We start from the raw sequence: 15,980 nt of genomic DNA on the forward strand, positions 1-15,980 counted from the left end.
AAGAAAGTTCATTTTGTTAGAAACTATTTTGGCATTTATAGAAGAGGAGTGTAATTATTGTATAGGTCCAATTTAGGATGTTATTAAAGGTACATGCCAAAAGTTTTTTAAGACAATTAACCCTCAAAACACATACAAATGACAATTCCTATGTACTCAAGGCCTTAGTTATACCTTTATACGGGTATAGCTAAGGAGCTCTAGGCCACTCATACTGCTTCAAATTTTCTTTGTAGCTGTTCAAGTCTAAAAGCAAAACTTTTTTTTTTTTTTTTAGAGTGGAGAGGGATTAGAATATATGTCAGGTTTGTATTGTTGTCCCCATTATGGTGACAATCCCAAATGTTGGGTTGTCACCATAAAGGTAATAGTGGGAAAAGCTTCCACTAGTTCTTGGGAAAACCATGAATTTCCTCACTTTGGAGGGATTTCCTCCCACTTCCTGTTTTGACCATAAGACAGGAAGTGAAATCTCCACAATGGGAAACCCCAGTTGCCTAACCATATAAAAAATACAGGCCAAGTATTCCCAATACACCCATAGTAACTGCATGATATTTGCATAAACAGTTCAAGCAAGGATAATGAGCCAAGCCCAGCAACACCGGTGAGCATGTAGCAGCAGCAAAACTGCTGTGAATTACAAAAATCGAGGCTAGTTAAAGGAGTTATTTGCACAAGCAGGATTGCAGTATTTTCTGGCTAGCATTTGATGCTTCCTGATATACATACTGTATTTTGTACAGGATGCCAAGGATGGGTCCTGGACGGCGGTTATATTTCCCAGTTATTTGGGTTGTGGTCACTTTAAGGGGGATGATAAAAGATGTTTTGTGTGCTCAGGGATTCTTACCCGTGCAGAGTGAGGGTGGTAGCTTGAGCCCATGCAACTGTTTAAAATGGCGGTCTAGCCCAGATTTTAAAGGAATCAGGCACACTAGTGATGCAGGTGTGTGCTGGGTTTATGTTAAAGAGTTTGAGGTCAGTGCCTCACCCTTCCCAGGAGGTTAGTGTGTGGAGGGAGCTGTAAGTGGTGCTGGCTAGCGCCATACTGTCCAGGAAAGGAGTGATCAAGGCCCGAGCCTGAGAGAGAGTTCGGGAGGGATAAAGCAGCTAGGGAGCTGCGAGGAAAGATGCAGAGCTGGGGTACAGCATCTGTGGATGACCACTAGGACATGTTTGTTGGTCAGGAAGACCAATGCTGTACTACTCGGAGCAGTAAAGCTGCCACAAGAGAGCCAGGCAGCTGAATGTTATGTTTGTTATATTGATGGTGAGAAACCCCTGCATGGGAAAACCCCTATGTGAACTTTTTGACTTTTCTTTCAATAAAAGTGGGCCTGAAAATATTTCTGGCGTGGAGTAAACTCACTGTTTTGGTGCTACCATTGAGAAACCTCAACGTGTCACATAAGGTACTCTGGTTGGTGAGGACTCATTGGCAGTTCAGTTCAGGATTGGTAAATCCTCATTTAAGGACCCATAATTAGGTGGATCAGAGAGACTTTGGGTGGGAAAAAGCCTCAAACCCTGATTACAGGGACTTTGGTCCTGAAAGGGATAACCTGCCTGCAAGAGAGGCAAGAGAGACTTGAAGAGCAGCAGGAAGGAGTCAATTATGGGAGGTGGAGTGGAGTAGTATAGAGCAGCTGAGCTCTTGCGGCTTTTCCTGAACCCTGCAGTAGACAGGAACCTTAACCCAGGTGCAGGACCTGCTTTGGGGGTTGAGCTGTAATATTGCTTTCTCAATCTTTTTTTTTTAGACTTAATCTTTAATTGTATAGAATGCCAGATCCTGTTTCTGAATTAGTTTAAATTCCATATTTGTAGTTTTGGATAGAATGGTGAATGATTAGAACCCTTGTCTGGTTTTTCTTGCTATCTATATCCCCACTAATAAGATTCACCCTTTCTATTCGCCGTATTGGCCATTGTCACCAGGACTAGAAGAGAACTCCAATTGAGTTGTCACTGAAACAGGAATAGAGGAACAGAAAATAGGCAACCATGTAAGAGTGGATTTCTCTTGATTTGGAGAGATAGAACAGTTAAGAGAATTCTCCCTGATTGAACGTATAAGAGAAAATAAGGTACAGGGGTTTTTATCGATTCCCATAAAAGACTTGGCTATACATAGACTTCTAAGTCAGTAATGTCGTATTGCGGTATGATGCCTGACTCATCTCACCTTAAAAAAGGGTTTTCTTGGCTGCTTAGTGCTTACATTGCCAATTTGTTCTTTTAGAAATACAAGAACATCTAAACTGCAGGATAGAGGTTAAATATTAAGAGCTGTAGACACTCCGTAGGCCCTCCAGTCAATTCATCCACCCACAAGTGGAGTTACATAAAGAACACAGTATATTCCCCTCACTGCAGGTTTCCTTGCAGACATTCTTATTTAAAATTCTCAGAGGAGCTAAATAAGAGAAACATTGATTAAAATTTGCATTTTCATAGAAAAGTACTGATATGTTTTTCCATCAGCAAAACTTAACAGAAGTTACCAGGAGTTCAAATGAGTTTCTAAATACATCTGAATGCAATAAAAATTCAGAAAGCTTTAATGAAGTTTTAACATTTCTTTAACGTTGGGTAGAGCAGGAAAGGGTTAGAACCTCTGTAATCCATTTATGGTGGTATAATATTTCTGGTATCAAGAGTCCCCTGCTGAAAACACACTAACAGCTAACTGTCACTTTAACAATACTTAGTATTACTCTTAAAATGAACTCCTTTACCATAAACTGAATCCCTAAATGTGACCTATTTGTAAACTTTAAAATAATCCCTAAACTCATACCATAGCCTTAATTCTCAAGAATCAAACCCTATCCTTGCACTTACCTTTCACTACCCGTTCTATGGACATACCCGAACATCCTGGCGAACAATCGGTGATACCAGGATCATGGCTGTAGCTTCTGATATACTGATGTTATGCTGCACCATTCTCCTTTGGCCAACAGGAAAGAGCTAAAGCCAAGCATCTGGTATACTTCTATGCAGACCAATGAGAATCCTGGGAGGTAGTAGTTTGGGATGGCAGCAATATAATGGGACCCATAGTCTCTTTGGACTACAGATCCCAATAGACACTATGCAGTAGGAGGAGTGGAGAGTGAATTTTTGTTAAACTGCCCATGGAAAGCTCTTGCTCTTGGCACCAAGGAGAGGGGGAGAGTAGAGCACCTCCATCTAAGTATTTACCTGCCAGCAGGCCTGCTGGACTGAGAGTGAGGACACCTGGGGGCAGCACAGCACTGCCAACATCACAGATCCTGCACCTCTGCTGCAGAGAGGCTGGAGCGTCCACTCACCCTCTTTCCACTGCTGATCACAGGAGGCTTTCAGGGAGAGACTGAGGAAGCCCCCTTCTACAGTAAGTGCCCACAGCAGCATCCTGGGAACTGGTGAGAGGGCTATCCTCCCACTATTGACAATGCTAGCAGAGACTGAGTCAATGAGAGCAGGACACCAAGTATACCCAATCCATACCACACCCATACTGCACTCTATAGTACACTTATTCAAAATTTAGACTTTACCTATACCAACCCTATACTGAACCTGTGCCACATCTGAACCACACCTACCTTGAACCTGTGCCAAGGTTATACTGTACCTACGCATGCAGGTTAACTGAGACTGTTGTTAAGTGCAAAGACGCTACTAAAGGGCCCCAACGATAGCTGTCAGAAAAACATGTCAAAGGTCTGCCCCTCCCATAATAATTATTTTGCAAGCCCCCTTTGTCTCCACGCCTCTTCCACTACCACCCTCCTTTTCTTTTGGACAGGACATACCCATTCAGTCTAGAACTACCATTGTTGCTATAAATGCGATCTGGCAGTATAGTTCCATTACTCAATAGATTACACTTTCCTACTGCTGCATTTGAGGTGGCCTTGCTACTGTTTATGCTGATCTGGACAACAAATGTCATCTTATGTTTAGTCCTTACTGTTAATCACATTGAATGCTAAATTGTGTTACCATTTTTACTCCATTTTATGCTTGCCTAGTTACCAAACATATTGGGTGACAATATAATACATTTGCCTTTACTATTTGGTTTGGTGCCTGTTGTCTTTAATATAGCACTACTATTGTATAATTGGTATTCCTTTCCGTGATTTCCTATGATATTGGGGTTGAGTTACTAAAACAGGAGAGTGCAAAATCTGGTACAGCTGTGCATGGTATCTATAAGGGAATACTTATTGAAATTACCAAAAGATATACTAAGTAAAAAAATCTAGTACCAATATGCTTAGGCTTGCATTTCAATAGGTTCAGAATTAAAGACATACAAGCATACTGGCTTACGTGACAAACTATATAGATAACGTGACTAAATGACAGATAGCTGTATGTTTCTCCAGAGGGTCTATGTAAGATATTGATATCTCAGGAAAATATCTGCCTGTGTTTTCTTCTCTGAACATTGTTGAAAGGCACAAAGCTAAGATAAGGACTGGTTACGCAAGAATATGGTCAGTCAGTAGATGTTGAAGATAACTGTCAGGAGATAACCTTTAACTTACATTTCAGGAAAGAGCTAATGTCATGAGTTAAATTGTCTATGTATGTGTAAATCACCCGATTGGCCCCTCACAGGGCAGGGCTTTGTGTAGTACCACATAAAAGACGGTCCACTCTCCCATTAAACCTTGTAATCTTCACCACGTACCCATGAGTGTATGTGTATTTGATTAACCGCCGGCGTTTGGGACCTCCATTGAGCCACTCCAGCCTAGGCTATCCAGGGGAATCTAGAAGACGAACACCTTACAGTTTTGGTACCAGAAAGTGGGGTTTGCACAGGTAAGTCATATTTACACCTTTTACCTCTTTTTATGGTAATTGGCGTTTATGCTTGACCTGTCCAAACAACCATTATAAGAAATTTAATTGTATATATATATATATATAAACTGTGCCTTCGCAACGGACTAGGCTGGTCCCTTGGGGGGTGAAAAGGGTTCGCAGGTATTGAGGAGTCTGACTAGGTTGGTCCGACTATAAACTAAGAGAGGTATTGAGGAGTCTGACTAGGTTGGTCCGACTATAACCTAAGAGAGATATTTATGATTATATTCTAACACGGGAGGTATCATATACGCCCGTGACATAAGGATTGGCTAAATGGACGCCCACTTTGAGAACTTTTAAAAGTGCACTATAAATAATGAATTGCATCATGATGTGATTACTTGATAAATGTACATGTAATGTTTTAAAGCTGAAATCTTAAACCATAAAAATATGTCTGTTTCTCTTTAGGTGCAAGCGTAAGTATATAGAGTATTAACGTTGTATAAGATATAATTATATAGAGTGGATATCTGTTTGAATAAACCCAAATGTTGTTAAATGAATACAGAGTATTAAGAACCAGATTGTAGTGAGGTAGCACCCGCCTGTTCACACTGCACGCTAGGTTTATTTTTTCTTAGCATTTATGAAAGGTAGATTCTTTTGACCACTAGACCTACAGGCTTCTCTTGCAGACTTGGTGTAAGAGGGGTATATCCCGCCACCAGGAAAGATTTACCCTTCATCGTATATTAAGGGTAAATCTTCATAGTCCATCTGCCCCAAAAAAGATCAGGGATCCTACTCCCAGACCAGAGACCGGATTGTTGAACAAACCGGGTGTTATCACCTGTGTCCTGTCACTAGACACACACTGCCCAGACTACTAGATGGGGAATTCTGCAGCAACCCAAGCCATGGCCACCCCATCACCCTATGAATTTGTCAGTAATATGATCCCTGGCCCCCAGGTAGAACCATTTTGGACACAAGTCCGAGAAAGGTGTCAGCAATTGGGGATACATGACCCAGGGCCATATGGTCCTTGTACTGAGGAAGACTGGCAGGAAGTAAGTAAAATATGCCAAATCCACAAAAATTCGTACCCTCCAGGGAAGTGGGAAAATATTCAATATATGAAAGATTGTTACCATGCATGGGATAAATGTCTACACAAATATAAAAAGAAGGAGGAAATGTTAAAAGAAGCGCAGGATAGGATTATAGCGCTGCCCCCCACCACTACAAGAAGCCATACAAAAGAGACACCTATTCCCAAAACTGAGGAGTCAGGTCCAATTAGTAAAAAAGGGACATTATCCATAGAAGAGGAAACTGAGAAAGAAGTAGTAGGGGCCTCATTCAAAGCACCTTTGATGACCATAGGGGACACCGAGGTGCATATACCATTACCTTTGGGTACACTCTCCAAAATAAAAGAACTATGTCCCAATCCCAAGAAGTATCCACGAGATGCAGGTACCTTTCTGGCAAAATATAGTGCAGGCACAGGGCTTGACAAAGATGACATAAAAGGTATTCTTAGCATTGTAGACCCAGACAGCCCAGAAGAAGCCCCTGTAGACGACCTATGGGCAACCCATATCCAGATCAATAAGGATTGGATATCCTTTTGGAAAGGCATGGGAGGTCATTGGTCCAAATTATACAAAGGGTCATCTGCACTCCAAGAACTGATCCTAGCCAAGCAGGGACCTAAAGAGAAATTCTATGATTACTGTACCAGAGTATACTCCCTATGGAAAGCTGTAGATAGGGCCACACCACAATTATTTACTACTACCATCATGTCGGGAGGCGATCCCAAAGTGACGCAATTGCTCAAATTCACAAACCCCAAATGGGCGGAGCAAGCACCAGATGAATTCATGAAGGACGCTAGGTCCAGAGAGACTTCAGGGGTCTTTGAACAAAAAGGGGGAATTTTCCCCTCCTTGACACAAACACAAACCCTAGTCACACCTGAAACCTCATCCTCACCACCGCACCTCATGACCATGCAGCCCTACCCACCTGACCAAGGATGTTTCAATTGTGGGGAACAGGGACATTGGAAATCACAGTGCCCATATAGACAGAGGGTGAGCTATCCAAGGGGCAGGGGAAGGGGGTACAACGCTGCTAATCGCCCCCCCCCCCCCTCACACTACAAGGTACCCCCAATACCCGTCACCTCCCCAAACACCATCTCAAAACCATGCGCTTGCACAGCCACCCTACACCCCAACCTCTAACAGACCTCCCCCTCGAATCCCCATGCAGTGGCCGTCTACCCGACAAACACACCCCCAATAGGGATGCCTAGAGTATGTCCCTTCCCTCAGTCTGGTGTGCCACAACCTATCATGGAAGAGTCTACCACAAGTTATATTACGCGTAGACAACCACATAGTGTGTTTCCTGCTTGATTCAGGTGCCACTTTTAGCTCATTAAATGATGAGAGGTATGACACACCACTGTGTACTGAGGGACACTCTATTGGAATAAATGGGACATCGGTTACTCATTCTGTCACCCCGCCTTTACCAGTCTCTACCCCGGATGGACTAGAGCTATGTATGCAGAGTTTCGCTGTCCTGACTTCCTGTCCAGTATCCCTAATGGGCAGAGATTTACTGTCCCAGTTGAACATTACCATTAAGTTTGACAAAGACGGCTCCCTCACTGTGAGTTCCCCTCTTTGTGACTTACACAGCCCAAAAAGACATGCACACAGGAGTTTCTTTCTAATGATACCTTCCTCCCTTGACCATCACACAATTTGGGCAGAAAACAAAGGTAGTGTGGGCTTTATTAATTGCACACCATATGCACCCCAAATGCGATCAGATGCGGGGATACAATATCAAAAACAGTATCCCCTACCCCCAGAGAAAGTCAAAGGCATCTCCCCTCAAATTAATGATTACATATCAAAAGGTATCCTGAAACCAATCATCAGTCCCTGGAACACGCCCATTTACCCCGTAAAAAAGGCCAGTGGGGAGTGGAGACTTGTACAAGACCTAAGGGCAGTTAACAAACAAGTGATTCCACTTCCGCCCCTAGTCTCAGACATCACTTTTATTTTCTCATGTATACCGGCACATTCTCTATGCTACACAGTGATTGATTTAGCAAATGCCTTCTTTAGCATTCCCATTGCGGAAGAGGCCCAGCCTATGTTTGCCTTCTCCTGGACGGAGGGCCAGTTGACGGGTCAGTTAACCTGGACACGCCTGCCTCAGGGGTATGTTGATAGTCCTGCTGCCTTCTCTATGGTACTCAATGAGACTGTCAAGTCTTGGACGCCTGAGCGAGGGTCGGTGCTAATACAGTATGTGGACGACTTGCTCTTGTGCAGTCGCACTGCTGAAGATTGTGCGGTCGATTCCACATCTCTGTTGAACCATCTAGCCCACATCGGGCATTTAGCATCCAGAAAGAAGATACAGTGGTGTATGCCACAAGTGGAATACTTGGGGTGCATACTGAAGGGGGGAACAAGGATGGTCTCCCCCAAACGCGCCGCAGCCCTACAAGCACTGAGCCCCCCAAAAGACAAGGCAGCCCTGCTCTCATTCTTGGGCGCTGTGGTATATTGCCGCCAGTGGATCCCTGACTGTTCTCATTATGATGGCATACTAAGAGAGGCCACCGCCTCAACAGCACCTAGGCAGGTTGATTGGACAGAGGAACGGCTTAAAGCCTTCCAGGCCCTATTGAACAGTTTGTCATGTGCACCCGCCCTGGGGTTGGTAGACTATGGTAAAGCTTTTCAACTATACTGTGTAGTCTCGGGGACCTCTTTTGCCGCGGTTTTGACACAACAGCATGGAACAGGCTACCGCCCTGTCTCCTACCTATCTAAAAAACTCCCCCTTCAGGTTCAAGGCATGCCATCATGCCTTCAGAATTTAGCCGCTTGTGCTATGGCCGTACAAGATGCCAACAAGATGGTCTTGGGACACCCGATGACGCTTTACACCACACATTCTGTCACCCACCTCATACAGAACATGAACACCCAACACATGACCTCACAAAGACTCAGTGGATATGAGATTTCCCTCATGAACACAGACAATCTGTCTCTCAAATATGTTCCCGCCAACAACCCTGCCGTCCGTCTCTTGCACTCCATGTTACGCCTACCACAAGACCCAGACCAGTTTCATGACTGTATAACACAAGTGGAGTCTATCACATCACCAAGACCAGACCTCACCGACGTACCGATTACCAATGCAGACGATGTTTTTGTGGACGGTAGTTGCTCCCGTCCCTCTGATTCCACCTTCCAAACAGGATATGCAATAGTCCAGTTGCCGAACAAGGTATTAGAAGCCAAACCACTGCCCCCCTCTTCGGCTCAGGTGGCTGAACTAGAAGCCCTCACCAGGGCCTGCATTTTATTTACAGATAAGAAGGTGAACATTTACACAGACAGTAGATATGCATTTGGGGTGGTGCATGACTTCGGAGTAATATGGGCTAAAAGAGGTTTTAAAACAGCAGATAATAAACCTATTTCCAATGCTACCCAGATTCAGGCACTTCTTCGGGCTATTTTGCTCCCAAAAGAGGTGGCAATAATTAAAGTAAAAGCACATTCTTCAGATAATAGCAAACTTTCCAAGGGAAATGCTTTAGCTGACCGAGAAGCGAAAAAGGCAGCCCAGTCCTCCACCCAGGAGCCCACCCCCACGTCCATGTACTTTAAGGATCATTTCACCTGTCCTAACTTTAAATCTGTAGTGGCACAAATGCAATCATTAGCCACTGAGGAAGATGTCTTGTATTGGGTGAAGGCTGGCTTGACCAAAGACCCAGAGGGTCTGTGGTCAAAAGAGGGGAAGATATTGGGAATACCTGAGGCAAGCAGTATTCTAATTCTCTCCTACCTTCATGGTCCAGGACACATAGGTGCCGTCCCTTTAGCCACTATGTACACCAAATCTTTCTGCACAAACGCCTTGAACAAACAAGTCAAACTCCTGACCACAAGTTGCCTTACCTGTGCTCAAAACAATGTGCAGGGCAAACGGCATGGCCTACATGGTCATCTACCCCCACCAATAGGTCCCCTTACAGATTTACAAGTAGACTTCACACACATGCCAAAACAAAAGGGGAACCTAAAATTCCTGTGCGTTGTCGTTGATAAATTTTCAGGCTGGGTTGAAGCCACTCCCTGTGCAGGTGAGACAGCCAATATAGCAGCAAAATGCTTGCTGAATAACTGGATTTGTAGGTTTGGCATACCAACATCTATTTGGTCAGATAGGGGACCTGCATTCAGCTCCTCCGTTACCCAGGCTGTGGCTAAATTGTTAGGGCTGCAATGGAAACTACACATCCCCTATCACCCTCAAAGTGCAGGGGTAGTGGAAAGAATGAATAGAAATATAAAGGATAAATTGAAAAAGGCCACAGGGGGCACAATGAAGGGATGGCTTGATCACCTCCCTTCTGTGCTATTCCAGATTAGGACGGCACCCCACGCCAGAACGAAACTTTCACCTTTTGAAATTTTGATGGGAGTCCCCGCAAACATAGAATTACCCCCATTAGACCAAGACACTGATATTGACATTTATTCCCAACAGGAAATGTACGTGAAAAACCTGGTAAGTATGCTTCATGAAACGAACGAACAAGTTTCTGTCACCTTCTCTCCTCTCTCCACAGAGCCAACACACCCCTTCATCCCAGGAGATCAAGTGCTAGTCAAGCAACTGGCCCACAAAAAGAGGATCGGACCAATCTACTCTGGACCTTGGAAGGTTGAAAAGGTGTCCAGAACTGCGGTCCTGACTGACCAAGGAAACACCTGGATCCACGCCAGCAGGCTGAAAAAGTGCCCATCGCTTCCCACAACCCCCGACCCCCCACCTATTGAAGAAGAACCCGACCCACCCGAACAGCTACCGAAACTGCAAGAGATTCAGGAAGGCATTGGACAATTAACCCTTGAAACCCTACATGATAGCGAAGAAGAAGGACAAGCATAAGAACTTGTAGAAATGTTTTTATCTTCAGTGTCAGGGAAGGCTGTATGCCTCTGGGGTAATCTGGTACTACTTGTATTCCTGCCCACATGGTTTATAGCCAACTGTATATATCATCCAAAAGACTTAGGTCTATTAAAAGGGATATGTGGACCACCTAAGATGAATAATACCCCCGGCCAAAGACATAGTAGAAGTATTATACCCGTTAATGAGTCACCTAAGGGACTGACTGACAAGATGTTACTACTAAAATTCAAATATAGCTATGCTCAAAAATCCGGTTTTGAGAAATGCTGGATCTGCAGCAAGCTACATCCCAGTACAGCTAGAATCCCTCTCATGGCAGTCCCCTTGAATTTTACCCCCCTCCTTAATGGAACACCCCCTATCGTCCTAACGAATGTTACTAGGACCCTTCCAAATAAAACCCTCACTTTCCAAATTATAGGTAGAAGCCACTTCCCAGACTGGTGTTTCCGACTGGGAAACACCACAGATGGAGCCGAGGTTTGCAAACAAGCAAAACTTAACATTTCAATGACATCGCTTAACAGTCCTTCTTTTTTCCATACTTCAGATCCCACCCTAAATGCCACCTTTTTAGACTTTCTTAGCTCCAGTACTAAGTCTACAATACACCAATTAATGTCAATTCTGATACTCTCTGGCCTTTCTGATACTCTTAGGAACGTGTTCCATAAACGGCCCCTAGCTCTAGGAAATACCATATATATATGCTGCGGCAAACTCTGTCACCCCTGGATCCCAACCAAACCCCAGGGGTGGTGTTACCTTGCAGCCCTGGTTCCTATCATGGGGGTATTAGGGGATAACAAGGGAAGTCACCTCCTTGAAGCTAGCATGCATCCTAGATATCCCCTTAGACACCGTAATAAACGAGAATTGTTTTTAGAAAAAGATATGGCCTGGGCATGGTTCCCTTCCTGGACAGGATGGGGAATTGACCTAATGAAAAGATTAAATAATTACACTGGCATAATTGATGAGATTCTGGAGGAAAATTCTGATGACATAACCAAACTAAATCTAGAAACTAGGGCAATTAGGAAGCAACTAGAACTACATGAGTTGGCTATAGAAAGTATGAGTGCAGCCCTTACTGGCCTCTGTGAGACTACTGAGGATTATGAGTGCTGTACCTGGATTCATAATACCAGCATCGAAGTCCCAGACTATTATGACGTTATTGCCCAACACAGGGAAGAGGTAAATAAACTACAGAAAGAGGCACGGAACATAGGAAAAAACTGGGATCCCTTCTCGAGCAGTTTTAGTTTTGGGGGATTAATATCTTGGCTCCGAAATGCTGCCATGACAATTGTCACTGTGATTCTCTTCATTCTATTTTTATATGCCTGTTATAAGATAATCAAATGTTTATGTAAAAAGGGAAACACGGCCGCTCCGAAGGATCTGAAACTCACTTCCATTGTTAAGGATCCAACGGTATGGTATAAAAACCAAGAGCACAAGGGTTCGGAGTATGAAGCCTGTGCTATTAAATTAGAAAAGGAATGATCATTATGTAAATCACAGAATGATCAAAGGGAGGATTATAAGGGAATACTTATTGAAATTACCAAAAGATATACTAAGTCAAAAAATCTAGTACCAATATGCTTAGGCTTGCATTTCAATAGGTTCAGAATTAAAGACATACAAGCATACTGGCTTACGTGACAAACTATATAGATAACGTGACTAAATGACAGATAGCTGTATGTTTCTCCAGAGGGTCTATGTAAGATATTGATATCTCAGGAAAATATCTGCCTGTGTTTTCTTCTCTGAACATTGTTGAAAGGCACAAAGCTAAGATAAGGACTGGTTACGCAAGAATATGGTCAGTCAGTAGATGTTGAAGATAACTGTCAGGAGATAACCTTTAACTTACATTTCAGGAAAGAGCTAATGTCATGAGTTAAATTGTCTATGTATGTGTAAATCACCCGATTGGCCCCTCACAGGGCAGGGCTTTGTGTAGTACCACATAAAAGACGGTCCACTCTCCCATTAAACCTTGTAATCTTCACCACGTACCCATGAGTGTATGTGTATTTGATTGACCGCCGGCGTTTGGGACCTCCATTGAGCCACTCCAGCCTAGGCTATCCAGGGGAATCTAGAAGACGAACACCTTACAGTATCCAATTAGCTTTTAACTTTTGCTTTTTCAATTAGAAGCTAATCAACCCCATTATATATTTGTACACTCAACCTGATGTGTCAGGGGATAAAAGGCGCATAGAGGGTATGTACCCAACTAGTTAGCGTAGTTCAAAGGTAGTTGTAGAAATTGTTGTACTATATATAGAGGGCATATAGCCCAACCCATAAGTTCTCTAAAAAGTCTCTAAGGGTCCATAGGGGACATACAGTTCCTAAAAATGCAAATTGCAACAGAAGTGGCTGCTATCCTCAGAGTGTGATGAGCTCTGTGGAGATAAGAAAACTAAGAGGGATGGTACCTAAGTGCAGTATTTAGAAGTAAAATTTAATGACACAAGATTAAATAGACTCACAAGATATTAGTGATAAAATCGCTCAAAATGTAAGAGATCAGTGGCTCGCCCTGACCTGCAGGCTTCCTAGGGTGGTTCGGACAGCTAGGAGAAGGTGGTACACAGGCATGGATGTTTTGTGGATGTAGGAAGGCCACTCCAACAAGTGTGGAACGGAACCAGTGAAAGTGATGTCACCGGGAGGAATTGAGAGACGGATGTCAGGTTGTGCTAGGCACAACCTGACATCTGCCACTAACGTGATAACAAAAAACTCGCCACCACCCTCATCTATAGCTGGCTATCACAGTCAGTAAGCAACATTGGAAAGCTGAAACAGGTAACATAAAAGCCTGGGGAATGCCCAGGAAAAAACTCAAGCCTACTTTACACCAGCTCGCAGACAACAGAATGAACCTAAAAGTGCGTTAAAAACAGGGGTTTAGTCCGCACACATTTGCAAATGCATGCGTAAGCTACAGAGCCTCATCACGGCACCCTGGTATCTGTGGTCCCAACACTAAAATATGAATCTCCCCACAGTGGAGGCACATGCATTACAGTCCACCTGCCCTCATTTATCCCTCAGAATGCACGTGCCTCCACTGTGGGGACACTCATATTTTAGTGTTAGGACCACAGATATCAGGGTGCCGTGACGAGGCTCTGTGGCTTACGCATGTGTTTGCAAATATGTGCGGACTAAACCCCTGTTTTTAATGCACTGTTAGACAGGTTCATTCGGTTGACTGTGAGCTGGTGGTAAGTAGGTATTGTTTTTTTCCTGGGCATTCCCCAGGCTTTGTTATGACATCTGCCACTAGCCTAGCTTACTGAAGAAGCCCAATCACAGGGGCGCAACACGTATATGGAGGTGCTGAGCCCATGACGTCACACCGTACTCTTACCCTGGAGCTGAGCTGGCGTCTGACTAGAGGAGTATAACGATTCGTGGATATTTGCTTTTAGTAAAGAATCATACACACTATTAGATTTTCTGCAGATTTTTTGTCTTCAGATTTACCAAAACCATGTAGTGCAAGGGCCTGCCTGATTGCATACAAATTGAAACTCTTAAGGTTTGACCTCATATATGGTTTTGGTAAATCTGAAGACAAACATCTGCAGAAAATTGAATAGTGTGTATGGGGTTTAAGTGTATGTCTTTGTTTGTGGGAATAAGCAAGTTTTTAGTGGACGTGCACTATGTTTGTGCCTTTGTATCTTCCATAAACCTCCTGAGGAGTTGCGAGTTGTTGTGATGGAGTTGGAGGAAACAGCCATCTGGAGTCTCTGCATACTCGAGCCTAGAGCATTATATACAGTCTTGTATGGACAAATTCTCTGAAGAAATCAATGAGATAAAATCATGTGTCAATTTATTGCTGCGTATGTTATTATATATGTCCAAATATATACATATATATGTGCAAATGCACTGGCATATATAAATGTGTCACGCTGTATATAATGGACTTGATCGCATTATATTGATCCATTCACATTATAGCATTTGGAATTCACAGAGCACGAGCACTTTATTATTATATATTGGGCACTGGATACATATATAGTTTATATAATTTTATATGTATTTACATTTATATTTATATATTGATTTGTATTCCATCTGATTAGCACTGTATAGGTAAGGTATATATTTATAATATTAGGAGGTTGAAGTTGAGATATTCTGCAGTACACAGCGCAACACATTTATATATGCCAGTGCATTTGCACAGAAATATATAATAACAACTATAGATCTTCATCACAGTGTGGGAAGTGTCAGCAGCTGTCACCATTTGTATTTTGTTTTTAATCTTTTTAATTTCATAGCAGCGCACAAGGTTCCACCCATTCTTACAATTTATTGCTGCGGTGGTAGAACCCTCATGTGCCCGGAGCCAGATGGGAGATGCAATGCCTCAACTGAAGCCCCGGTGGTGGATGGCAAAGTGGCCAGACAGCCGTGGAAAGAAGAGGGACCAGGAAGCAGCCACAACAACCGCCGATAGGAACCAGCAGGCGGAAATACCTGAGCGTGACGTCATACGCTTGGGGAACACAGATCCAGAACGAGGCTTAAAACACAGGATGGTGAAGAGCAAGCTGAGAAGTGTGGAGGAAGAGAATGGCCATTGTCTTGACAACGTGTTTCGGGGCGTGGCCCTTCTTCAAGTCACAGCATCGTTTCACCAAGCCAGTCCACGTCTGACCGCTTCTACAAGGTATTGTCACAGTGGGGAGCAGGTTTTACAGTTGTTACATCCATGCAAGATTTTAATTGTTCATTCATTCACTACATGTTATCAATATATTGACACATGATTTTATCTCTTCTGTGAATTTGTCCATACAAGACTGTCCAGCGCTTTCAGTTGTGGCTACATTATATACCACATGCTGTTTTATTTTGCTTTTAAGATGAGCAGGTTATTCACTTGGTGGAGGATGATTATGAAAGCGTAAATTTATTCTAAAGACACTTGGGTCTTTATATCTATCTCATCTTTAATGCTCAGAAAGATTGGACTTTGAAGATTGTATTACAAAGGACTTGCACTTTATGTCTAAAAGAACTGTGGGATAGATCTATATTATACTGCACTATATTGCACTATT

The 15,980-nt window shown here is 43.3% G+C and overlaps 1 protein-coding gene across 1 annotated transcript; it reads left to right on the top strand.

The window, feature by feature from the left end:
* The first annotated feature begins 4,839 nt into the window (after positions 1 to 4,839).
* On the top strand, positions 4,840 to 15,896 carry LOC143929823 (uncharacterized). The gene is made up of 4 exons (XM_077453799.1): positions 4,840 to 4,992; positions 5,039 to 6,992; positions 15,195 to 15,586; positions 15,881 to 15,896. The coding sequence occupies exons 2-4, from the start codon at positions 5,709 to 5,711 to the stop codon at positions 15,894 to 15,896; spliced, it is 1,692 nt and encodes a 563-aa protein (XP_077309925.1). The 5' UTR covers positions 4,840 to 4,992; positions 5,039 to 5,708.
* Positions 15,897 to 15,980: the final 84 nt, after the last annotated feature.

Source organism: Lithobates pipiens, unplaced genomic scaffold, assembly GCF_037356315.1.
Source record: "Lithobates pipiens isolate NorthernLeopardFrog02 unplaced genomic scaffold, aLitPip1_a1.2 Scaffold_25, whole genome shotgun sequence".
Lineage (NCBI taxonomy): Eukaryota > Metazoa > Chordata > Amphibia > Anura > Ranidae > Lithobates > Lithobates pipiens.

What these genes read in the sequence shown, in the direction of transcription:
- LOC143929823 (XM_077453799.1), top strand. Translation starts at nt 5,709, where the DNA reads ATGGGGAATTCTGCAGCAACCCAAGCCATGGCCACCCCATCACCCTAT. An exon ending in CCCCCCCCTCACACTACAAG is followed by an intron (nt 6,993 to 15,194) that starts GTACCCCCAATA and finishes TTAATTTCATAG; the next exon opens with CAGCGCACAAGGTTCCACCC.